Consider the following 27,868-nt stretch of genomic DNA (forward strand, 5'->3'; position numbering starts at 1 on the left):
TCAAGTTTTAGGATACATCTATAATTTTATTACAAAACCATTCTTTTGGCATTAGTTGGTTACAGTGATAGCAAGATACGGTGAGTGTGGCATAGCAGCTCTAATGTAACATTGCATTCCCCGCTTCCTGAACCGAAACGGAAGTGACCTTATATCCATTACATACAAGTTACCTGCGTTCATTAATGCTGCAAATCGTGACACATATTCCCTTTAGGGAGGAGCTGATGCTAAGGGATTAGAGTAAAAGTTGGTAAGTCTACAAAAGTTCCTTCACGGGACTTTCTGTTTCTTCTCCCTCCCCACAAATTACTTTGCTTGAAAAGAATCAAATTACTAGTCGGAAGAGCAGCAGCCCCCAGGGAGCATCACACTTAGTTCTTGTTAAAAAGCGGTACCTGCGCAATGCACATGTTACACCACAGGCAAAGGGAATGACCGCTTTAGTTTTGAACTCCTGCATTAGAGTCTCTTAAAAAAATAAAGCATTCCATCGAGTTCCTCCAGGCGGTGTTATTGCTGTACACTTGCTGGGTCACTCTCTGTGCTGTGTTTGCTTTGAAGGGATCTTCCAATATATCTCCAATATTCCTTTCTTATAGTGTCCTTTTCTTTAGCTAGAATTTCACACAACTGAAAATGAAAAACAAAAATGCTTTAAAGATAACGTGTAACTCAATCTCAAGGGCAAACGCTTTTGAGCCAACACATTTAAAGTCAGATAATGTTCAAATGAGATACATCATTATAATCATATACTGTGTTCACTAGTGATGTGGGTTGTGCTCTAACAGTGGAAATAGTCCTGCACTGAACTCTCGAGTGAACACGCTGAACAGGGCATGAATATAGCGGCAATGGCGGACCAAATTCTGAGACACCGAGAAGAACACAGTTCTCCTGACTTACCTCTAATGCTTTATTAAGAATGTCCTCCTTGTTGTCACATTGGTTTTCTAGCATGTCTTCGTATATATCCACGAGAAAGGCAATTAGGTAGGGGGAACTGTGACTTGGTTGTAAGTCAAGTAACTGATTTAACAGATTGGGATATTTGGAAAGACCACGATCCTGTAAAATCCTAAAAAAAATTATTCTCAATTTTGAGAAGAACAAAAATAATAGAAAGATCAAGAGAAAATGACCTCTGTAACATGAGCAAGAAGAGGAGACTTATTTTGAATGAATGAAGTTGAAACTAAATGAAAATTTTAAATTATGTGTGAGTTTTATTATGGATAATTATGAGCTGAGTATAATTAGTTATAAAGAATAATGAAACTTAAAAGTGATCATTTATAACTCAAACTGCAACACAATTAAATCAGAAAATAAACCATCTTCTTAAAATTAAAAACTGAAGGAAGAAAACAAGAGATGTTTCTGTTTCTTCTTGAGATGGTTCCTTACTCTTTCAGCTCTCCAGACATTATAGGTCCCAACCCTGGATACATCTCTCCAAATGTGAATGGGCTCCATACTTTATGTTCTTTGGGCCTAGTTTCCAGGGAGACCTCTAAGCTCAAAAAGGAGCCTGGTTGTATCAGTGGCCAGGCAAGTAAAACCTTGTCAATTTAAGGAATGAGACTTGTAACAGGAGAACTCTAGAAATGAAAATAGAAAGGCTGGCTATGCATCTGTGCAATCTGCTTGTAAATAGTTTGCTTTGTCTTTACTATGTTCCTGAGCTAAACAGAAACTAAATGTGTATATCCCATTCTTTGACATAAAGACTATAGGATTCATAAATACAATTATAACTGTATTATTGTTCAGTCATGGACTATTCCAAAAACTGTGCTGGTATGTGCTTGGGTGGTGAAGAGAACGCTAGAAGGCACTGTTCTTGGGTGTCACCATCTAACACTGGTATATTTCCAGAAGATCAAGAGAAACGGAAAATTCTTTAGTATCCTTTTGGAATCTGATTAATGGAATATATTCCATGATACATCATATTAGCAGGTGTTTTTTGTATAAAACAATCCAAAACAACCTCTTACCCTTTCAAATAGTTCCATGCACTTTCATTGTGTGGTACTAGTTTGATCATTTCCAGAGTGTACCTGTAAGATAAAGACCACAAAGAAATATAATTTTAAGAGCAGTGCAATAATTAGAAACAGTTTCAATAAGATTGTGCACAGCTTGGATATGTGCTTTCATTTATCTTAGTGGGCTAGCTCATATCTAAATTAAGAGAGAATCCTTCAAGCCTGCAGTTTTCAATTCATAGTTATATAGTTCCTTCCTCTTGTAAATTTGTAACCAATTCTGGGAAAGAACACCTAACTAATATGAAGGCTCAATTCACAAAAGGAAAATAAACTGATGTGGGGGACTTCCTTTAATTTAAGATTTCTCTTTGAAGGAAATGTCAGCTAAAACAGGAGGTTTTCCTTTTATTGGTAAAGCAATCTTGAGAAAAAGTCTTAGATCTACTTATGCCCAACAAATTTAAATCATTCAAAAAGGAGAACTACATAATCTTATGAGCTGTAATAAAAAATAGCATGGAAATTATATAGACAAAGAATAAAAATGAGAAATCAACACAAATGTATATTTCTTATACTCTAAAACCAGATTAGTAGTTAACTACAATGTGATTACCAGTCAAAATGGACACTCCCTTTCTCTTCCCTTTAACCAGATTATTAAGTACAATTTAGATTCAATTACAACAAATTCCAAGGAAGTGACAGAATTTAGCTTCACTATATCCTTGCTCAAATGAGTCACTTACTGACTAAAATTTAGTAATCTTGGTTTTATTGCTGTTTTATTTATTTTTATTTATTGTTTTATTACTGTTACAATAGCATTTTTTTTTCCACAGAGAGTACAATCGTCCCCCCTTTCTCCACAGGATAGGTTCCCAAATGCCCAGTAGATAGATGCCTGAAACCACAGAGTATCAAATCCTATATATACCATGTTTTCTCCTATACATCCACACCTATGATAAAGCTTAATTTATAGGCACACTAAGAGATTAACAATAAATAGAACAATCATAATATACTCATTGTAATAAAGGTTATATGAACGTAGTCTCTCTCAAAATACCTTATTAGACTGTACTCACCCTTCTTGTGAGAGAATACAATGCCTACACGATAAGATGAAGTGAGGTGAATGACAGGCATTGCGACGTAGTAAAGACTACCTAACGTCTCACCACACATCTGTCCTCAGGAGGATCATACGCTTCCGGACTACAGCTGACCACGAGTAACTGAACCGCAGAAGGCAAAACTGCAGGTAAGGGGGACTACTTAACGATAAACTCATCCAACACTATGAAAAGGTTTTTTGCAACTACTTTTATATGACCTAATATTTCCAGTTATTTTTCAAACCTTGTCCCTGCATGTCTTCACTAATCATTGTAGAAGATTCTTAATTTCATTTTGGCAATACCTAAAGAATTTTATTCACATACATATGCACTAAAGCATGATCTATTTTAATGGTTAAAACATACACTTTGAGGTCAGACTGCCTAGCTGCTTTGGGTTTTGTTTTTTTTTTTTAAGTAATCTCCATCCAACGTGGGGCTTGAACTCAACTCCTTGGACTCACAACCCCAAGATGAAGAGTTGCATGCTCTACCAACTGAACCAGTTGGGTGCCCCAGACTGCCTAGCTTCTAATCTTAGCCCCATCCATTACTATCTGTGTATTCTCAGGCACATTATAGAACTACTCTGAACCTCAAGTTCTTCATCAAGTATCTCACAGTGTTGTTATGAAAATTAAGAATTCCACGGGGCACCTGGGTGGCTCAGTTGTTAAGCGTCTGCCTTTGGCTCAGAGGGCATGATCCCGGCGTTCTGGGATCGAGCCCCATGTCAGGCTCTTCTGCTGGGAGCCTGCTTCTTCCTCTCCCACTCCCCCTGCTTCTGTTCCCTCTCTCGCTGGCTGTCTCTCTGTCAAATAAATAAAATAAATCTTAAAAAAAAAAAATAGAATTCCTGGCATGTAATAAATGCTTAATAAATGGTAACTGTTGGGGCCCCTGGGTGGCTCAATCGGTTGAGCATCCAACTCTTAATTTCAGCTCAGGTCATGATGTCAGTGTTGTGGGATTGAGCCCTGTGTTGGGCTCCACGCTCAGTGCAGAGTAAGCTGGATATTCTCTCTCTCCCGCTAAATAAAATAAATCTTTAAAAAATTGATAAATAAATGGTAACTATTATTAATAGTACTAGTACTCATGAAAATATGGCCATGATATATAAAATGATAAAAAGCAATGTGTATACCACCATTGTCTACATTGCTGTGCAAACATGTTTGCAACAGGTTTAGAAGGGTCCGCACTAACTGCAGCTCACTCTAAAGAATGGGGTATGGGAAGAGAGAAAATAAGAGATTTTCATGTTTTACTTTCCATAATTCAGAACAGTTTCCCCCTACAACTAGAGTGCATTACTTTCATAATAAAAGAAAAAAAAAACAGAAAATAATCAGGTAAATCTATGTTCTTTAGAGTTAAAAAATTAGGCAACAAACTAAATTCTAGATAACTACAGCTACTCCTAGCATTTTAAGTATTTTTTAACTATCTTAATGGTATGATAAGCCTTAAATATGGAAAACTCTTAGATTCTTTTTTTTAAACAATTTTTTTAAAGATTTTATTTTTAAGTAATCTCTACACTGAACACGGGGTTCACACAACCCTGAGATCAAGAGTCGCATGCTGTACCGACTGAGCCAGCCAGGAGCCCCTGGAAAACTCTTAAGATTCTCGACTGATTATTTCTGTTTCTATTTGGTAACAGAAAACCAGTGATTTGCCTTTAAAGACTATGAGAAGTTTCCATATTTCACTCTTCATACTCAACTTTTAAGTACCTTATTACACCTAACCTAATGAAGTAAGTAAGAAATATATAGTATTTGAAATCCCTAATTATTAACTGGGTTAATTCAAGGAAGAATAACCTGAAGCATTCTACCTTTTAGCAAGAAAGCTACTGAACTCTCTAAAGGATGACCCTTTACTGTCCTTCAGAGTACTTCTGTCCTAATCCTCACAACAGAATACCAACTCTAAAAGAAAAAAAAAGTAATATATTAAGGTCTAGATAATGAGTCTGGATTTTCTCTACTCAAGCCCCATTATTTAGGTTTAAAAGTAATAAAATTATTTCAGTAAGTTCACTGTTACCCCACAGATCAATACTATTCAATAGAACGTGTTATGATGATGAAAATATTCTTTATCTGTGCTGCCCAATAGACTAGTCATTAGCCACATGTGGGTACTGAACGCTGAGAAGTGATTCATACAACTCAGGAACGGAATTATGTGATTTTAATTAGTTTGAACTTAAGTAGCCATATGTGGCTAGTGACTACCACATTAGACAGTGCAGCTTTGAAGAGCAACTAGTAAAAAGAAAGCATGAGACGTGACTGAGGGGTATGTGGCTGCTCCAGAAAGAAGCCTGGGGCAGAGAGTTAATGCAGGACACTGGATGACAGGCCTCTTTTCTTTCTAATTTAAATCACCAGAACCCCATATAGAACAGATAGAAGGAAAACTAACCTGCCCTGACCCAAACAGAAGAAATAAAAAGAGAGATGAAGGCAGATGGTCATAAACATCAGCTCCTCCCAGGAGCTGTTAAAACAACTTTTATTTTTTCATTTTTAGTTTTTTTAAAGTAAGCTTTAGGCCCAATGTGGGGGCTTAAAACTCAAGACCCTGAGATCAAGAGTCACATGCTCTACTGAATGAGCCAGCCAGGAGCCCCTAGAACAACTAGTATAATTAAAATTATGAGTATGTTCTCATCAGGCTATAAAAACAATATGTTCAAATTTAAAACAGACATTGAGACAAAAATAGACAAAGTCAGAAAAGAGGTGGCTATTAATGATTATAGGTACTAATATACATTACAATTCAAAAAATTCTGGAGCTTGTAACAGCTTTTTGTATGTTAAAGCAGTAGTTTTAAACCAGGGATGCTTCTACTCCACAGGGGACATATGGCAATTTTTGTTTGTCTCCACTTGGCGGACGGGGATTCCTACTGATATACCGGGTGTAAAGGCTAGGAATGCTGCAACAGCCTACAGGGTACAGGACAGCCTCTACAACAAACCCTGCGCGGCAGAATAACGTGGCTTCTGGGAACTGTTATCTACAGGGCACCAGAATTTAATGAGATAGTTTTACAATAAAGCTTCCTAGACACTATGAAATCTGATTTCTTCTCCATCTGTGGTAGTAACACTATTTCAAGAAACTTGTGACACTGCAATTTAGAGGTGTACTACAGCAGCTATAAATTTGTCCTTACAGATTTCATCTAAGTATTCTGTCCTATTAATTCAGTGAGGGCGGGATCAGGGGCAGGCTTGATCTTTGCTGTATCCCCAATGCCTGAGACACGACAGGCACACAAATATTCTTTTAACGAGTGAACAAGTCAAGGAGATTACTAACTGGACTTCTCTCTCCAATATAGCACGATCATTATAGCCAGTGGTGTTAGAAATGACGAAGTATCTTTGGTTCCAGACAGAGTTATTTCTCACATCCTCTTTAAGAAGTTGGTCTACGTACTGTAGCTCATTATCCCAAAGTTTAAATTCCTACGAGAAAATAAAAAATATCCAATTAGAAATGTCCCATTACTTTTTTTTTTTAAGAACAACCCCAAGATCAAGAGTCACATACTCCACTGACTGAGCTAGCCAGATGCCCCTAGAAATGTCCCATTATTAATAAAAAATAAAAATAAATAGGGGGCGGGGTGCCTGGGTAGCGCAGTCGTTAAGTGTCTGCCTTCGGCTCAGGGCGTGATCCTGGCGTTCCGGGATTGAGTCCCACATAGGGCTCCTCCGCTGGGAGCCTGCTTCTTCCTCTCCCACTCCCCTGCTGTGTTCCCTCTCTCGCTGGCTGTCTCTCTGTCACATAAATTAAAAAAAAAAAAAAAAAAAACTTAAAAAAATCAATAAATAAGGGGCGCCTGGGTGGCTCAGTTGGCTAAGTGTCTGCCTTTGGCTTAGGTCATGATCCCAGGGTCCTGGGATAGAGCCCTGCATTGGGCTCCTGGCTCAATGGCGAGCCAGCTTCTCCTTCTACTTCTGCTGCTCCCCCTGCTTGTGCTCTCTCACTGTCAAATAAACAAAATCTTAAAATTAAATAAATAAATAAATTTTAGCAAAGCTAGGTAGAAGTGAAGATGTGGGACTCATCACATATTTGGAGGAAAATGATTATTGCAAGTCAAGGAAATGGAGGGGGAAAGAAAAGTCATCGAAGACAAGGGAATGGTCACAAAGAAAGAAAAAATAAGGAAGAGAGAGCAAAGTGGCCTGTGATTTGGTACCATCTTCTTGAGAACAGAACATACCAAGAGGCATATTTATATTAAACAGACCCAAGAAGTATTCTAAGGGACTAGATCACAGGCAAAAAAGATATATGTAACTAAACGCTTAAGCATTAACTTGAAAATTTAGAGGGGGGAAAAACCAAACTCAGAAAATGATTAACTACAGTATAGTATATTAATTTAATGGATTTGATATGAATACATATTAAGTAAAACGGAAGTATTAAAAATGCACATGTAAGATAAAATTACATTAAAATACACGTGGAAAAATACAACTGTATTTAGATACAAATTTTTATGTTATAAAGCTGTTTAAATAAAAAAAAATTATGGGGAGAAGAGAACCAATAAAAACAACTTAAGAAAGGAATGAAAAGGTCAAAACTTACAAATGTTGCAAAAGTTGGGGATGTTAACTATGAAAAAACAGAGTTATATTTCTTGTTTGATAATGGCAAAGGTTAGAATTTCATAGAAAAAACAAAAATACCAAATATCTTTAGAAAATGTACCCCTTTAATCAAATTTAGAAAAGTTTAAATTTTTAAGTAAAAAAAAAAATTTGTGAACTGCTCTTGGTATAATGAATAGTGCACAAAGTAGCAATCACTGGGAAAAAATTCACAGGAAACAACAGTAGAATTGTTTGCTGGAATAAATAAATGCCCAGAGTGGGAGGTATAACTGGTATCTTCTATTCAGGGCTTAGCATAAAATTTTAACAAGTGGGCAGAAATAAAATACTATTTATTACTGTAAAATCATATTCCAAAGTTTATGTATGCAAAAACCCCAGTAGGTACCATGCCCTTGTTAATTAAAATAACATAGCTGTATTAGAAAATTACAACTACCTTTTCTATTCAATTTGCTAGCAAATATAAGATGTGATGCAAATTCAATCTAAAAAATACAAGTTACTATTATTCTTCTTTAATATGAAACTACTTACCAATGTATCTTGAGAGATTATAAGATTAATCAGCATGAAGGATGTCAGGTTTTAATTAAGTATCTTAATAATTCTTAGCCATTATATTTTGTGTGTAATGATCTATATATGTGTTTTAGTTCAGGAGTATACTTACAATTCAACAGTAATTTTAATTATTTAATTCAGTTAAAACAATCTGAAAAACATTTTAACAAGAAAGGCAATACCTGAATAACCCACTGTCGATGTTGCCAGGCATGATAATTCTTTGCATCTTGATTAAGAATATCAGCAATAAATTCAAGCTCCTGAGATGGATCTTTTAGCCATTCCACTAATACTCGCCTATGATGCCTAAAGCAGGGAGAAGAAGAAGTTTTGTGTTCACATATCCAAGAACCGAAGTATCAGTGGTGTGCGTTGTACTACATGATGTGGAGGGACACTAAAAAAACAGAAAGTCACCTCTAGTTCTCAAGATTATACTGGAAAGAAAAGGTAACGAAGAAACACTAAGAGGGAAAATTCCAGAACACTAAGTAAGAGCCGAGAAACATAAAACAGTGATTTATGTGTAAAATGAAATGAGATACTTACACTTTAAAGGAGGTTTATTTCAAGCTAAATCTGGAAGTAATCTTTTGACAACCACAAAATCCTGTCAAAGGATTCTGAAATACTCCCAGATGGCATAATCAGACTATAGGAAATGTGATACTATTTAATCAAGTATAGAAGCTCCTCTGGTTATAAATAGGTTTTCAATTTTCCTTAAGTCCCCAGCATCACATACAAGCAACTGCTCATTCCACCAATTCGTGGGCAGAACTGAATTCACTTCTACTCTGGCAAGTAGCTGTGACAAGCTGCGAGTTTGTTAAGAGTTGTTTCTGTACTAGGAAAATGCTTCTAAGAGTTTTCTGTTGGGTTCTATTTTTATAATTTTTTTAGCTGAAATATTAATACAAATCTATTAGTGAAAATGTTCTAAAAGTCACTGTAGTGATGGTTGTACATATTTGTAAATATACTAAAACCACTGAACGATACACTTTAAACGGGTAAATAGACTAATGATGTATTATATGCGGGCTAACTGAATTTAGATTTTAAAAAATGGGGGCGCCTGGGTGGCACAGCGGTTAAGCGCCTGCCTTCGGCTCAGGGCGTGATCCCGGCATTATGGGATCGAGCCCCACATCAGGCTCCTCTGCTATAAGCCTGCTTCTTCCTCTCCCACTCCCCCTGCTTGTGTTCCCTCTCTCGCTGGCTGTCTCTGTCTCTGTCGAATAAATAAATAAAATCTTTAAAAAAATAAAATAAAAAATGAGTAAATAGTAGGGGTGCCTGGCTGGCTCAGTCGGTAGATCATGGGACTCTTGATCTTGGGATCATGAGTTCAAGCCCCACATCGGGTGTAGAGATTACTAAATAAATGAATAAATAGTATAATATGCGAGTTATATCTCAAAAAAGCTGTTCTTTAAAAGAATTCATTAATATTCAATATACTAAAAGTGAGTAGGAGTGATGGGAAAAGGGGAAAGATTTGATGCTGAATGAATGAATGTTCTACATGCATGGAAAATTGAAAAATTCATCTTACAGAATATTAAGAAGGCAAGATACTACCAAGAGGAAGATCCTAGAGGGAAAGCCTTCTAAATTTATTTCAGAAATCTCCCAAGTTAGTGAACACTAGCAATAATTTATTTTTCTAGGTTCCCGGAAAATTCTGTAATTTAGGAAAAACTTAAGAATTAGGTCCTTCAGCATGTCAAGCTGACCCTCAGCACTACCACCACCAGTACCTCCTCCTCCAGCTCCGAAATAACAGCAACCACAGTAGCTTCCATTCAAGGGGTGCTCATATGCCGGTACTGTTCAAACTCTTTCTTCCTATTTGTTCTCTGTCCTGCTCCACAATGCCTCTTTTTTTCCTCCACTGTGTTCTGTTCCCCTCACCTATAATAATCCCTATAGTTTTGTCTATGCTAACTTAGGGCTTACATACTCTGTAAAACACTCTGCACCATTGTGGTTTTCATACTGCACTGTAAAATAACTGGCTTTATTATGTGCTTTCCCTGTTAGACTGTGTGGCTCATCTTCGTATCCCCGCATCAATAAAAATATTTTGAATAAACAAATGAATGAAAGATCAAATACCAGACAGTCATTTTATAACACGCTGGATAGAAAACATTTTTTCAGATTCTTTATTCAAAAATTTTCCCACAGGGGTGCCTGTGTGGCGCAGTCGTTAAGTGTCTGCCTTAGGCTCAGGGCGTGATCCCAGCATTCTGGGATCGAGCCCCACATCAGGCTCCTCCGCTAGGAGCCTGCTTCTTCCTCTCCCACTCCCCCTGCTTGTGTTCCCTCTCTTGCTGGCTGTCTCTGTCAAATACATAAATAAAATCTTAAAAAAAAAAAATTTTCCCACAAGATTATATGTTGTCAAAAGTTTTAAGTAATAATTGCAGTACACATATTTGAGTGTTAACTCGAGGTTAGGTACCACTTTAAGCACTAAACATAAAATCATCTCATTTAGGAGCACCTAGGTGGCTCAGTGGTGAAACATCCAACTCTTGATTTCGGCTCAGGACATGATCTCAGGGTTGTGAAATCGAGAGGCTCCTTGCTGGGTGTGGAGACTGCTTAAGATTCTCTTTCTCTCCCTCTCCCTCTGCCACCCCCCCTAAAAAAAAAAAAATCTCATTTAACCCTCCTAACAACACTATGAGACACGTAACATTAGCACGAATGCAAACTACTAAAATTATAAAGAAACAAACAATTCCCTATAATTTCATCACCCACTGGGCAGGTAATATTAACATAGTGATATATTTCCTTCCTATTTTCATCTTACCAAACTTGATAGTTTTTGGGCTGTTCCTCAATTATTGCAGTGATGTAGTTCATTTCCTCATGTAGATCCTTTTGAAGTGACTTTAGGAGAACTCTCCGAAAATGCCTACAGCAAATATCAAGCATTGTCTCATTACTCTACATAAACTGCCTAGCCACACCATCTGATAAAGGTAAAACAACATAGTTAGACACACTTCCTTTTTTGGTAGGTATTCTATATAACCAATAATTTAGCAACGTAACTGCATTTGGTTGTCCAAACTCATACAATTATCTGGTAATTAGAAGAATCAAGCATTTTGAAGTAAAAATAGTGAACAGCAACAAATGTTGAGAGAGGAGAAAAAGACAACCAATTAATGATTATTTTCAGGTAATGCTCTGGTTATGAGTGTCCTACTACAGGAGAATCAAAGACATCTCTTTCCCTATAATATATCCTTATATGGTACAGCTTATTCGTTTAGATATATCATTCATATGATAAATTCCATTACAAACATTATCAAATATTTATTTTTAGAGCCACCACAAATATGCTACTTACATATGAAACAAGTTTCTCTTAATTTCTTCAAGGTAGAATCAAATCATTTAAAAAAAACCTTTTCTCTAAAAACATCATTATTAGTTCTGGTCTGTTTTTACTTCAAAATTTCCAACTCAATGTATAATAAGAGACAAACAGCTGCTTTAAAAGTATCTTTTAAAATGAAATGCTAAATAGGACAGATAACGGTATTTCTCTATTTTATTAGCTTAAGGAAAATTAGGCTTAATAAAACATGGCGATAAACAAGCAGCTTGGTTTACATGAGTAAGGTTATCCAGTATACTGCCTTTAAAAAACAGCAAATAAACTTAGGAAATTTTAAAATGTATTCTAAGTTACTTTGTGTTATATATGGTCAGGAATTTCTTAAAAAATAAGAAAGCGCATACTAGAGATATAAAATGATGGCATATCATACTAAGAATTCCAGGAAACATGGTAGATTAAATGAGTGAGTTTATCCTAACACCCTAATAAAACCCCACAAAAATGACAGCAAGGGAATGAAAAACAGTAAATATCCACAAGGACAAAGAGAATTAGGGACAAGGGGATATCACAACAATGGGAAGGGGTCAACAAAATTATGGAAAATGGTAAGCTGACAGACAAGTTTTAACTGACTTTGAAAAACAAAGTGCTAAAAACCTAACCGTCAACAGAAGAAGAAAGGTTCAGAAATCAGGTGTCAGGTATCTTCAAGACTGGGAATCAAGGATGGGGTTAAAAACAGTATAAAATCTAGAAAGAGCCCTTAACAGCCAAGATCCCTTCCCCAACCTTAAGCAGAGAGGTGACGGCATCACTGGCCTGGTGTGAGATAACAGAAAAAATATATATAGGTCTCTGCCCCTGGTTCCTGGCACAGAGCTCCTGGAACACTCAGGAATTCCTAAGTGATAAGAGCACTAGAAGCGGGGCGCCTGGGAGACTCAGTCGGTTCAGCATCTGCCTTCGGCTCAGGTCATGATCTCAGGGTTCTGGGATCAAAGCCCACATCAGGCTCCCTGCTCAGCGGGGAGTCTGCTTCTCTCTCTCCCTCTGCCCCTCACCCCACTTGTGTGCTTGCTTGCTCCCTCAAATATTTAAACAAAATCTTAAAAAAAAAAAAGAGCACTAGAAGCATTCTATTGAGGCAACTCTAGGTGGGCTCCTTAGGTGGTTCCTGGTCACCAGGAAGACCAACCTTTGATCAGAAGCTTGGAATTATCGATTCCACCTCCAGTTGTCTAGATAGAGGAGAGAGGCTAGAAACAGAGTTAATAATTGATAATGCCCACATGAGGGAACCTCCACCGCATCCCAATACTAGGGGGTTTGGAGTTTGTAGGTGGATGAACTTATCCATGTTCTGGGAGAGGACATACCCTCCATAAGGACAAAAGATCCTGAGCTTGGGACCCTCCCAGATCTTGCCCTATATATCTCATCTGGCTGTTCATGGGTACCCTTTACCACATCCTTCAATAAACTGGTAAACATAAGTAACGGTTTTCCTGAGTTCTCTGAGCCACTCTAGCAAATTAACTGAACCCTAGGAAGGGGTCAGGGAAACCTCTGACTTATAGCCCACTGGTTAGAAGCATACGTGACAATTGGATTTGCGATTAGCATCTGAAGTAGGGGGCAGCCTTGTGGGACTGAGCCCTTAACCAGTGGGATCTGACGTTATCTCAATGTCAGGTAGTTAGACAATGTCAGAACTGAGTTAAATTGTAGGACACACAACTAGCATCAGAGAGAACTGCGTGGTAGGGGAAAAACCCAGTCATTTGGTGACCAGAAATGTCAGAAGTGAAGTGTTTTGTGTGAAAGTAAAGGAGACACACAGGAGAGTAACTGTGGTTCTTTCTAAAAACCTGGCAAGACGCAAGTGGCTTTATTCTCTGGAAAAAAACTGAAGCAGAAAGGAATACCAGACACAAGAGGAATACAGAGTGAGGAAAAGGACTAGAAACTGGGAAATTTAAACCACTAATATACTAAACAGCTGAGAACCACCGCCCAACCAATCTTCCCCTGCCTAACCCCCGAAACTATGGCAGCCAAACACATTCTCCCCAGGTAATAATCAGACGACTCTTCTTTGGAGGAACAAACCACAAGAAAAGATCTAGAACTGCTGACATGTGAAGATTTCACACAAAACAGCCACATCTCCACTCACTAACCTCACAGTGAAGCCCTCCAGTTGACAAGTCCTGCCACATATAGAGCTTCCAATCAGAGGAGTTTTCCTGCCTCTATTATAAGTTTGAAAGGAGAATCAAAGATTTGAGAAAAATATTTACATGAAAGAAAGAGACCAAAACAAACACCAGAGAAATGAAAATATATCACACATCTATGAAATAAAAGACAAGATGCTATTAAAAAAATATTCAGAAAACAAAAAAGCTTTGGAAATTAGAAATTTTTGAGTGCAGACAGAAATGAGGAGATAAAGTTGAGAAATATCTCAAATATAAATGAAAAGACAAAGAAATGAAAATCAGAAAAAGCAATCAAAAAGGTACCACATACAACTAAAAAAAAAAAAAGCATTCCAGAAAGAGAAAAAAAACAGGGAAAGAGAAAAGGCATTATCAAAAACACATAAAAAAATTCTCTGGACCTACTAAAAATGTTTCAACGAAATAACAGGAGTCTTCTCAATAGAAGCTGGAGGAAATGGAAAACCAGTTTTAAAATTCTGAAGGAAAATGATTTCTAATATAGAATTCTACTAATAAAGTTGAGAAGAGACTAAAGACACTTTTCAATATATCAAATCTCACAAATGATTTCCCACACATCCTTTTATAAGTTCTCTTCTACTCAAGGATGTGGTCGATAAAATGACAGAGTAAATCAAGAAAGAAAAAGAGGTCAGGTCTGGAGACAGGAGACCGAACGCATGAGAGAGCCGGAGACTAGATGTGCAGTGCGCACACTGGTGAAGAAGAAAAAAAGGGGTTGAAGGATCACCTGTTGTGTTCAGCAGTAACGACACATTTTACACATATCAGAGAGCGTGGGAGACAAATTACTTACTGGCACAAAGAAAACAAAACTGAACAACAAAAAAAGGCAATCTGTTAAAAGGAATGTACTCTGAAATACTACAAAATGTGGGTCAGCATATTTAAAATGTATAGGTTAACTTAAGAAAAAATAGCTGAGAGTTCTTACCTCTGGGGAGGGGACACTGGTAGTGAAAAGCAAGGGGACAGAGGATGCCATTTTTCATTCAGCCTCTGACTTTTAAACTCATAGTGTGAATTATTATGATGATAACAAGCTTAGTTAAAAGAACCATCTGAACTAAAACAGGACACATTTAAATGGGGAAGATTAATGATGAGCAGTACTTACCACACGGTATAATTGGCTGCATTTAACTCAATAGCATCTCTGGTTAGTTTAAAAGCTCGTTCACTTCTTTCATCACGCTGCAGAACAGCCCGGAAATAATCATACACATCTCTAACTGGGGACAGAGCATACGACTGCATTAGCACTATCTTTCTTGTTTAAACTTAGACTATAATACAAAATGCTGCTATACCTTATGAGGAAAGATACTGAATTTTTATCATTTATAACAACAAGCAAAAGAAAGTCAAATGACTGTGTGAATGCCACCCTGAGAATGCTTTAGTGTCATAGCCACAATATATGTGTAACTATGTCTCCTGCTCACGTATGCACAGGGGCTAATGCCAGCCTCCAAATCTCTGAAAGACGTTACACATTAAAGTAAAATTAAGAGTACATATATTCAAATATATTCACTTACCTCATTTTCCCACATTATATTTTGATCAGTTTTATAACTGAAAAAGCAATGTACACAATGGTAGAAAATTCAAACAGTACAAAAAGAGTCACACTAAATTTCCGTTCAACTCCAAAGAAGCAACCACTATTAATGATTCTACTGTATCCTTCCAAGTATATGTTCTAAATACATCCTCCCATTTTTTACACAAACGAGATCACACCGGGGGCCTGGCTGCCTCAGTCAGTAGAGCATGCAACTCTTGATCTTGGGGTTCTAAGTTCAACACTCATGTTGGGTGTAGAGATTACTTAAAAAGAAAATCTTCACAAAGATAAAAAAATAAATGAGATCACATCACACTCTACGTTCTGGGCCTTGCTTTTTTCGCTCACACATTATCAAAGTAGTGCAAAACTTACATACTCATTGACTCAACAATTCCAGTTCCAGGAAGTTCTTTTTTTTTCAAGATTTTATTTATTTGACAGAGAGAGAGAGCACAAGCAGGCGGAGCAGCAGGCAGAGGGAGAGGGAGAAGCAGACTCCCTGCTGAGCAGGGAGCCCGACATGGGGCTTGACCCCAGGACTCCAGGATCGTGACCTGAGCTAAAGGCAGACGCTTAGCTGACTGAACCACCCAGGTGCCCCTTCAGGAAGTTTTCTTACAAATATACTTCCTATGTACCCAAAACAACCAAAGAAATTTATTGGAGTGTTTGGTTATATAAAAAAATTTTTAAAGGCTGGTTGATGGTAATGGGTTAATCAGAACTTACTAACATTAGTGTCGCTAAAGTTGGTATACAACACCCCACTGCTAAATTTGCCTGGCTTAAAAAAAAGGAAATGAAAACTGGAAACAAATGCTGAAGAATGAGCTCAGTCCATTATGGCACACCCATACAATGACGTACTACTCAGTTGTTAGTAATGAGGCTGCTCTGGTACGTACAGATAGGGAATAACTGCTAAGATTGTTAAGTGAAAAAAGTAAGGTGCAGAGCTGCATGCTATTCATTGTTAAAAACATACGCTTATTTATGAATATACTGAGGAACAGGGAGGAGAAGACATAATTTTCAACTGTATTCTCTGTTATAAAGTTTATCATATTTCTCCAATAGGTGCATTTCACTGTATGGTACTCAAATTTTATCTAACTCATCCCCTATAAATGAAAGTTTCATTCTCTTGCTGTCCTGAATATAAACCGTATGCTGTCCTGAGTATCACCGTATGCACACATGCAAATTCAGCATATCCACAGATAAACTCCCACAAGTAGAATTAACTGCATCAAGGTGATATACCCTGTTGATGCTGACAGGTTTTGTCACATTAAAGATCTGATCAATATATATATTCCCTCCAAGAATGTAGGAATAATTTATTTTTTCCACACCCTCACTGATAATATCAAAATTTCTCATCTTTCCTAATCTCTTAACTGAAGAAACTTAGACTTTGGCAAATATTACCTGCGTATTCCCATTTTCTACAAGACAAACTGAGACTGAGAGAGATCAACAAGTTCACATTGGGTCAGTGTTCCTTGCAGACAGAAGTTAAACCCAAATTTAGGGGTGCCTGGTTGGCTCAGTCAATAGAGCATGTGATTCTTGATGTTGGGATTGTGAATTCGAGCCCCACGTTGGGTGTAGAGATTGCTTAAAATAAAATACAATTAAAAAAAAAGTTAAACCCAAATCTAGGCTGATATCAAAGCCCATGCCACTAATCACAATGAACTAGTAGATACTGCAGCTGAAATGTCCTCAACACAGTACAGATTAAGGCAGAGAACAGATTATGGCCCAAGACAGACTATGAGAAAAAACGTCTGTTAAACACTCCCCAACACTTCTTTTTTCCACAAATAAAAATGTATGTGGACATGATATGCTATTTTTCTTACAGTATACATTTTTCCAGCTACTGACAATTGAAAACCTTTTTTAACAGGTATGTATGCAAACCATGTCAAAACATCCTAGTTTGCCTAACCATTCTGTTACTCTTGGCAACGTAGATTGTTTTCAATTTTGCTTTATAAAAATCACTGCTTTAAGCTTCCAATGACTTTGCATTAAAATTTTTTAAAATTACATATATAATGCATATATGTGTATTTTCATGTGTGCATATTATTTCCTTACACAACCCCAAAAGTGAAGTTATCAGGAAACAGGAACAATTATAGCTCTTTACAAATTCTGAGACATAAAAAGGTTACCTACTTCTTTTTTTTTTTTTTTTTTTTTTAAGATTTTGTTTATTTATTCGACAGAGATAGAGACAGCCAGAGAGAGAGGGAACACAAGCAGGGGGAGTGGGAGAGGAAGAAGCAGGCTCATAGCAGAGGAGCCTGATGTGGGGCTCAATCCCATAACGCCGGGATCACGCCCTGAGCCGAAGGCAGACGCTTAACCGCTGTGCCACCCAGGCGCCCCAGGTTACCTACTTCTAAACACTATCTTTCAAAAGCTGAATTTAAATCATACCAAAATAAAATTTAGAAAGAACGTAAGTGGCAAATAACTATAAAACATTTTGCAGTCACTAAGAACCAAGCTCCCAAGTAATTTTCAAGTTATAACAAAATGCCTAGAACACATTAACTCTATATACAATGTATACATTCGTTTATATACACACAAGTATCTACACATACAAAACATATACACATGCACATATACATACCATAAAACCAACTTTGTGGAAACATAATCAGAGGAGTGGAAGGCTACATACCAAATATTAACAGTGCTTATTTCTCTCTCTCTTTTTTTTTTTTTTTTTAAAGATTTTTTATTTATTTATTTGACAGAGAGAGAGACAGCCAGCGAGAGAGGGAACACAAGCAGGGGAGTGGGAGAGGAAGAAGCAGGCTCCTAGCGGAGGAGCCTGATGTGGGGCTCGATCCCATAACGCCGGGATCACGCCCTGAGCCGAAGGCAGACGCTTAACCGCTGTGCCACCCAGGCGCCCCCTCTCTCTCTTTTTTTAAACTGGTAACTTTTACTACATCATCAAGAACATTCTTTTTTTAAAAAGTTTTTAAATTTGTCAGTTAACATATAGTTTAATATTAGTTTCAGGTGTACAACATAGTTATCCATCACTTCCATACATCATCTGGCGCTCATCACAAGCACACTTCTTAATCCCCATCACCTATTGCACCCCTCCCCCTACTCACCTCCCCTCTGGTAACCATCAGTTTGTTCTCTGTAGTGAAGAGTCAGTTTCTTGGTTTGTCTCTCTTTTTCCCTTTGCTCATTTGTTTTCTTAAATTCCACACATGCGTGAAATCATACGGTGTTTGTCTTTCTCTGACTTACTTCACTTAGCATTACACTCTCTAGCTTTATCCAAGTTGTTGCAAATAGCAAATCTCATTATTTTTTAAGGCTCAGTAATACTCCATTGTATATATACCACATTCTCTTTATCTACTCATCAGTTGATAGGCGCTTGGACTGCTTCCATAATTTGGCTATTTAGATAATGCTGCTAGAAGTATCAGAGTGCACGTACCCCTTTGATTAGTATTTTTGTTCTTTGGATAAATACCTAGTAGTGAAAGTGCTGGATCATAGTGTAGTACTATCTTTAACTTTGAGGAACCTCTGTGCTGTTTTCCAGCATGGCTGTACCAGTTTACATTTCTACCAATAGTGCCAGAGGGTTCCCCTTGCTCCACATCCTCACCAACACTTGTTTCTTGTGTTGTTGACTTTAGCCATTCTGACAGGTGTGAGGTGCTATCTCATTGTAGTTTTTTTTTTTTTTTGAAGATTTTTCTTATTTATTTCTGCATGCAGGAACACAAGGAGCAGGGGGAGGGGCAGAGGGAGAAGCAGGCTCCCCACTGAGCAGGGAGCCTGATCCTGGACTCAATACCAGGACCATGGGATCCTGACGTAAGCCAAAAGCAGACACTTTATCGACTGAGCCACCCAGGAGCCCTATCTCATTGTACTTTTGATTTGCATTTCCCTGATGATAAGTGATGTTGAACATCTTCTCATGTGTCTGTTGGCCATCTGTTTGTCTTCTTTGGAAAAATGTCTTTTCATGTCTTCTCCCCATTTTTTAATTGGATTATGTGCTTTCTTGGTTAAGTTCTTTATATAGTTTGGATACTCATATCAGATATGTAATTTGCAAATATCTTCTCCCATTCCATAGGATGCCCTTTAATTTTATTGACTGTTTCCTTCACTGTGCAGCTTTTTATTTTGATGAAGAGCTAGTGGTTTATTTTTGCTTTTGTCTCCCTTGTCTCAGGAGACATATCTAGAAAGAACTTGCTATGACCAGTATCAAAGAAGTCATTGCCTGTGTTCTTTTCTAGGATTTTTATGGTTCGAGGTCTCACATTTAGGTCTTTAAACCATTTTGAATTTATTTTTGTGAAGGGTGTAAGAAGGCAGTCCAGTTTTTCCAACACCATTTGTTGAAGAGACTGTCTTTTTCCCATTGGATATTCTTTCTTGCTTTGTTGAAGATTAATTGACCATACAATTGAGGGTTCATTTCTGGGTTTTGTATTCTGTTCCACTGATCTATGTGTCTACTTTTGCACCAGTACCATACTATTTTGTCCTTTTCCTTTTTTTTAGAGTGTGTGAATGCATGTCAGACCAAGGGTGGGGAAGGTACAAGGAGACGGAGAGTGTGTGTGCATGAATGCCAGACTGGGGGTGGGGAGGGTACAGGGATAGGGAGAGAGAATCTTTAAGCAGGCTCCATATCAGGCATGGAGCCTGATAAGGTGCTCGATCTCATGACCCTGAGATCATTACCCGAGCCGAAATCAAGAGTCAGACACTTAACTGACTGAGCCACCCAGGTGCCCCAGTACCATACTATTTTGATTACTACAGCTTTGTAATATAACTTCAAGTCTGAATTGTGATGCCTCCAGCTTTGCTCTTCTTTTTCAAGACTGCTTTGGCTATTCAGGGTCTTTTGCGGTTTCACACAAATTTTAGGATTGTTTGTTTTAGCTCTGTGAAAAACGCTGTTGCTATTTTGACAAGGATTGCATTAAATGCGTGGATTGCCTTGAGTAGTATAGACATTTTAACAATATTTGTTCTTCCAATTCATGAGCATGGAATGTCTTTCCATTTCTTTGTCATCTTCAAATTCTTTCGTCAGTGGGTTTTTGTTTTTGTTTTTGAGACAGGGTGCGCAGTGGCGGGGGGCGGGGGAGAAGAATCTTAAGCAGGCTCCATGCCCAGTGGAGAACCTGACACAAGGCTCAATCTCACAACCCTGAGATCACGACCTGAGCTGAAATCAAGAGTTGGATACTTAACTGACTGAGCCACCCAGGCACCCTTCATCAGTGTTTTATAGTTTTCAGAGTACAGGTCTTTCACCACTTTGGTTAGGTGTATTCCTAGGTATCTTATTGTTTTTGGTGCAATTGTAAATGGGATTGATTCCTTAATTTCTCTTTCTGCTGCTTCATCACTGGTGTATAAGAACGCAACAGATTTCTGTACATTGATGTTGTATCCTGCAACTTCACTGAACTTGTTTATTAGTTTAAACAGTTTTTTGGTGGGCTTTCAGGTTTTCTATACATAGTATCATGTCATTTACACATAGTGAAAGTTTTACTTCTTCCTTGACGATTTGGATGATTTTTAATTTCTTTTTCTTGTCTGACTACTGTGGCTAGGGCTTCCAGTACTGTGTTGAATAAAGGTGGTGAGAGTGGACATCCCTGTTTTGTTCTTAACTGTAGAAGAAAAGCTCTCAGTTTTTCCCCACTGAAATGATTTTAGCTATGGATTTTTCACATATGGCCTTTATTATACTGAGGTAAGTTCCCTCTAAACCTACTTTGTTGAGGTAACAGTGGCTCTTTCTTGATGATAAGAGTCTTCTTTTGATTTTAACATCCTCGAAATTTTCTAAGGTAAGCATGGATTACTTTAAAAAAATTTTAATTAAAAAGAAGTATATATTCCATGCAAACACTGTGAACAATACAAAAGTACATGAAATTTCTCTCACTCCAATGCCACTCCCCAATGCACTGGATTTCCATCAAGGGTAATGGTTGTTACCAAATATTTTTCTAAGTGTGTGTGTATAGTTGTTATTTTTTAAATTTTTTACTTATTTTTTATTAAGTAATCTTTATGCCCAACATGGGGCTTGAACTCATGATCCCGAGATTGAGAGTTGCATGCTCTGCTGGCTGAGACAGCCAGTTACCCTGTTGTTTATTTTTAATGAAATTGGTATATTTTTCATACTATTTTCCATTTTGGCATTTTTTCCCTCAATGGTATGTTCTTCCATGCCAACATACACACATCTACATCACCCTTTTTCCACTATTCCATATAAAGAACATGGCATAATTTACATGTGAATGCTATTTTTTTTTTTCAAAACAGAATTCTACAAGTGGGAATAGAATACTCAGACTTACAGCTATCCATGTCAAGTTGACAGGTTCATAAATGAATCTGGGGTTATATAAATAGAATTTTATATTCATTAGATTTTTTTCTGTAGTTTTCAATATTAAAATATTCTTTTAACTAAAAATTACACATTTGATATACTGTCATACTCAAAGTTTCTGAAACTTATATGGCTTTTGTCACTCAACATTGTTTCTGAGATTTGTCCATGTTATAAAAGATCTAGATCCTCTTAATGGTTATTCAACTGTATGATAATGATATACTTCATTTATCCATTTTCTAAAACATAGATTATATAAGTGGCTTCCAACATTTTGCTTTTTCAAAAAATGCTGCAAATAATAATAGTTAATGCATATAGTGCTTACTCTGAGCCAGACACTGTTCTTTTATTTTATAATTATAATTTACTCACTCTATATAAAGTACTGGCCCTTGAATGACACGGGTTTGAATTGCACAGGTCCACTTATACGCAGATTCTTTTCCAAACAGTATAGTACCATATTTTTCTTATGAATTTTTTTAAGAGCTTTTTAAAAAAATTTTTATTTATTTGACAGAGAGAGAGAGAGAGAGAGAGAGAGAGCACATGAGCAGGGTGAGTGGGGGGAGCAGGGAGGGAGAGGGAGAAGCAGGCTCCCTCCCAGTCAGGCACCCTTCCTCATGATTTTAAAAAACATTTTCTTATTCTCTAACATAGTTTATTTTAAGAATACAGTATATAATACATTTAACATACAAAGTATGTCTTAATTGACTATTTATGTTATTATCGTAAAACTCCCAGCAACAGTAGGCTATTAGTAATTAAACTTCTGAGGAGTCAAAAGTTATACATGGATTTTCAACTGGGGGGGAGGTCAGCACCCCTAACCCTCCTGTTATTCAAGGGTCAACTATAGTTACTATTATTATCCTCATTTTACGTAGGTGGAAATAAAGGTATAGAGAGGTTAAATAATTTGTCCAAGGTTATACAGCTAGTAAAATGCTGAAGTTAGAATTTAAACCAGTTGGTCTGACTCTGCAGTGTGTGTTTTTAACCTCCTACTACATGTCTTCTTATGTCGTATGCCAGAGTATACCCAAAGTGTATCAGTAGAAGCAGTTACTTCGAGGGTATACAATAAAAGCATTTTCCAATTTTGCTAGATTAAACCAAACCTCAAAATGGCTAAACATGAAAATTACCATCTGAAATGTATCAATCTGTTCATATGCCCTAATACCTGATATCGTAAGATAGTTTTAATTTTTATCATTTAAAGCACTGTTGGGAAACAACATTCCCATTTTATTTGTATATCTTTCATTCCTAATGATAATGGACTTCCCCCGCCTTAAAAGCCAATGGAATTTTCTCTTCTGTAAACTACCAGTTCATATACCCTTTGTCTACTTTTTTATGTTTGCCTGTTTCCTTAAACTTTTGTAGGAATTTCTTATGAGGTTCTGAACATCAACCCTGTTTCATATGGTGTATCTTTTCCCATACTACTGCTTCCCTTTTAACTTGCTCATGGTTGTCTTCTGTTGTACAGATTTTAAATTTTGATATATTCATCTATCAATTTTTGATTGATAGGTCATATTTCTCTATCTTTTCCTTTGTGGTTTCTATTCATGATATATGTAAGAATTTAAAATGCTAATCTTTTTCACCCTGCAAAAAAGGCTTTTATTAAATTATTTAACCCCAAGAGAAATGTACAATTGTATCAGTTTCTCCAACATCTTTGTTATAGGTACCTAATGAATCTGAAAGTGGTTTTCATCTCTCTGATCACTAGTGAGGTTAACATCTCTTCACAGATATTTCTATTTCTTCTAGTGAATTATCTCTCCATATTGTCTCTCTTCATAGTGTGAAAGTTTTGCATTTTAATGCAGTTATACCTTCTGATCTTTTCCTTAATTCTGAATTTTACATCTTGCCTAATAACACCTTCTTCACCAAAAGAAAGATTATTTTCTTATTCCTTGTATGTTTACAGTTGTGTTTTAGAACTTTATTTTCTGTAATTTATTTTCGCGTAAGACATGAGAGAAGGATATAAATTTGCTTATATCCAAATACATAGACAACTGCTACAAAACCAATATGATTAATCCATCTTGTATAAGATATCCTTTTAATCACATATTAAGTTCCCATCTATACTGATCTATTTTTAGATTTCTTATTAATCTATTTATTTCTGCACCAGTTCCACATGTTATTTTTAGTAGTCCATTTTTATGTTGGGTAAGTCAAACCTTCATACCATCATTTTTCCTTTTCAAACATTTCTTGGCATTACTTCATAATCAAAAGAATACAATAAATGCTTTTTGTAAAAAAGGAATGATCTTGGATAACAAAGCCTTAACTGAAATGTGTACATCACACACACACACACACACACACATACACCCCCCCCCCACAGAGGAGGTTTGAGAATTATGGGGCCACCACAACCATTAGAATTCAGAATATATACACACACACATAAAAACACAAAGCTAGCATTTCAATTTATTCATGTACCCTTTCTTAGAAGAACAACTAACAATTAACATTTGCATGACCTTCAATTTACAAAGCATTTTCATTCACATTCATTATGAAAGAATGATACTTTGTCAAAGAAAATAATCCACTCATTTTAATATCAGTAAATGTATTCAGACTAAGCCTAACACTTCATTGCTGAAATATATTTCAAAATACACAAGTTTCAGCAAACCAAAGTTTATTCTACATAAAACAGTAACTCATTTATGTTTTATCTTGTATGCAGATTAAACGGTAAATGAAAAGCACAATCACAAGTATCTATTACATATTATAATGTAGCATTCATCACTTAGAATATGTCCATTCTCTGGACAAAATAAAAGTTTTAACCATGAAAATGAATTATTAAAAAACGAGTATCAGCTTGTCATTTAATCTTTATTAGACAAAAACATGTCATCTACGTAACCATACAACTGTTAATTTCAACTCTGCTACTAAGTTTGACTATAGACCTTTTCCTAATGAAAAATAAACTTACATTTTTCACTATAAATGATCTGGACCACTGGATTGGGGCCATCATTCTGCGGCACTGGATCTATATCAGCCCATTCTGCTCTGTCCCTGAAATATATATATTTTTTTCAGTGACTGTATTCAAACATATAAGAAGAAAAAGAAATCTGATGTTTTTAAAAATGGCAACAACTACACTTCCATTAATATTAGTAACTTATAAATCTTTTAATATAATCATGGTTGGATTCTTCATGACCAAGTTTTGCCATTTTACTTTACATATTAAACTTTTAAAGTAACATAAAAATAAACTGAATAATCTGCCCATTACAATAAGCTAATAAATCAATAGTTCTCAAAACTGAAGTTTTTATGTTAAGTGGAGAAACATGTTTTGCAGTAAGCACACAATAGTTTTAAATTAGAAATCAATTTAATTCATTGGTCTAATAAGACCTTTTGGAGTTACCATTTAAAAAAAATTGAGTAACAATTTACTAGGAACTTACATTTTAAAATCAAAGGAGGCACTATTAGTTTACTATACAGAGGTGGTCCAGGTGGTCTTTAGAGAGCAGGCTCTGGAATCTAATAACTGTCTGAGTTAGAATGTAGGCTCTACCACTTATCAGCTGTGTGATCTTGAGAAAGTTACACAATCTCTCTGGGCCTCAGTTTCTTCATTTATAAAATGGAGATATTACTAACCAACCTTAGAAAGCTGTTTGAAGGATTGGGATAATATGTTAAGCACTGAAATATGTGTAATAGTAAGCACATAAATAGTAAGTATATTACATATATATGCTAATATATTAGTATATAGTATATAATCATGAAATACACAGTATTACCATATGCTTAAATGTTTACGCCATGTTATAAATATAGTATATAATAAATGCATATAGTAAGCATTCAATGAATACTATTTCTCATTATCAATGCTAAAAGAACATACTGGCACCAATAGGTGCCTATAGACATTTCTGTGTAAAATGCCCAGTATGACTAAATTTGTTTTAACCACTCTCTTATTTATATTCTTTTCCTTTCACCCATCTTTTAATTCTCTATACTGATCAGCTATTGAAAGCAAAGATTCTGTGGCATCCAGACAATCCTGAAGTTGTGTCCACTGTATCAGAAGAAATACAAGGGAAACAATTACCTGAGTTGTGAAACCTAGAACTTGGGGTAGTAGCATTAGAGAGGTAAGGCTGTCATTTAGTCACTGAAAAATCAGACATAGCCAAGTGAAGCAGCTGAATATTTTACAATTCAGAGAGGAGGTGTGAGGATTATGGGGCTACCACAGCCAAATTAAATGTGTAAAACAACTCCAATAACAAAATCTGGATAGTGACTTTCACTCATTCATAAAACCAAGGAAGGCAAATAAGCTATCTAATGGGTTTACATAGAACTGCATAAGAAAAAATAAGGCAAAAGAAAAATAAGATACAAGGATTTCTCAATTGTCTTTGCAAGTTCAACTGGAGGTAAGGAACTGGCATTACCAGAAAGCAAAGAACTTCTAAGGGTGGGACTGGGGAGAAAAAGCAAGAAAGTTACAAAGTACCCAACTATGCCTACTATATACCACTTGTATTATGTACGAGGTGATGTAGACCTTTTCAGTTTTACAGCTTAAATTCGGTGTCTGTCTGATGGTAGGCGCTAAAATATTTAAAGGAAATGCTGAATGAAAATGTCCCAGTCCTTAAAGATCTTGTACTAGCTCTCTCCACTTTTACAGAACAAACCACGGGAAGCCCTTACACGTTGTTTTTAAAGCGAGCAAATATGGACCTTATTTATATTTAAATCTTATTTCCTCCCAGGCTATTAAACAGCACCCAAACCCTTCGGTATTCAGTCATATTATTATCAGGCTTAGAGCTGTGGGAGCATGCAAGAGAGCGGGACATTTCTTAAATTCCTGAATCACACCTAAACAGCCTAAGAAAGAGTGCTGTCCAGTGTGTGGCAGTTTCTACGCCGTCTGATGTCTGGCCTCCCCTCTGTCTCTCAGTGTCAGCGCTGGCCCCGGAAAACAGCAACCCCGAAAAGAGCGCTAGGGGTCCGAGCGCGCCCCCTCCACCCGGGCTGGCCGGACAAGGAAGCGGCGGAAACTTCGGCCGGACACGCCGAGGCCAGAGGAGCCGACCCGGAACCGCAGGCCGGGTGGAGCTCCCGCCTTCTGGGGAAGGGCCTCGGGTGCGGCGGCCCTGCTGTGGGCGTTACCTGTACAGGACATAGGTGGGCGAGTCCAGGCTCAGGAACCCGTCGTCCATAGGGGACGCCACCGCTTCTCCGGGCTCGGCCGCCATAGCTTCTTCCTGCTGCTGCTGGGGCGGCGGAGGGTGCGGCTGGGGCGGTGGCGGCTCCGGCTGACCGGACTCGCTGCCCTGCGCAGCCTCCCCGACCCCCTCAGTAGCCGCCATCTCGCCTCTGTCCGCTGCGGAGGTGGCGGCGGCGGCCCCGCCCCTCGCGGCCCCGCCCCTCGCTCCCTCCCCACACCCCCGTGGCGGCCCACTTCCGGTTTCCTAGCTTCCTACCATAGAGATGCAGACCAGAGATACCCGGGAGGCGCCCCAGCCCTGGAGGTCTGAGATGGGTACCTGGCCACGTGTGAGGGAAAGCCACTCTCCCTGAGGGCTCCAGATTTCCCGCACGTCATCCCGTGTGTGGGCCTTTCCGAATGCTTGTAGTTGGTACTTCGGGACGTGTTGCTTTTGTTAGATCTCCTCGCTATGGGAGATGGTTCTCTTTTCTCTTGGACAGTGTCTTTGAAGCAGTGGATAAGGGCAGGTGGCCCACGGCTGAAGACTCAGCTCCTCTCGCTCGCCTCTGTCAGGGAACTGGCCTCCAGTGCTTAATATTAACCTTTTAAGGGC

At 37.5% G+C, this 27,868-nt stretch overlaps 1 protein-coding gene across 1 annotated transcript; it reads right to left on the reverse strand.

Annotated features, from left to right (window-relative positions):
- On the reverse strand, positions 1 to 27,462 carry FNTA (farnesyltransferase, CAAX box, subunit alpha). The gene is made up of 9 exons (XM_045779154.2): positions 27,216 to 27,462; positions 24,988 to 25,073; positions 15,083 to 15,197; positions 11,174 to 11,278; positions 8,526 to 8,652; positions 6,467 to 6,615; positions 2,004 to 2,066; positions 910 to 1,081; positions 1 to 633 (listed from the first exon to the last, which is right to left on the reverse strand). The coding sequence occupies exons 1-9, from the start codon at positions 27,413 to 27,415 to the stop codon at positions 514 to 516; spliced, it is 1,137 nt and encodes a 378-aa protein (XP_045635110.1). The 5' UTR covers positions 27,416 to 27,462; the 3' UTR covers positions 1 to 513.
- Between the last annotated feature and the right edge of the window lie 406 nt (positions 27,463 to 27,868).

This window comes from Ursus americanus, chromosome 27 (genome assembly GCF_024610735.1).
Source record: "Ursus americanus isolate L20-20 chromosome 27, mUrsAme1.1.p, whole genome shotgun sequence".
Classification (NCBI taxonomy): domain Eukaryota; kingdom Metazoa; phylum Chordata; class Mammalia; order Carnivora; family Ursidae; genus Ursus; species Ursus americanus.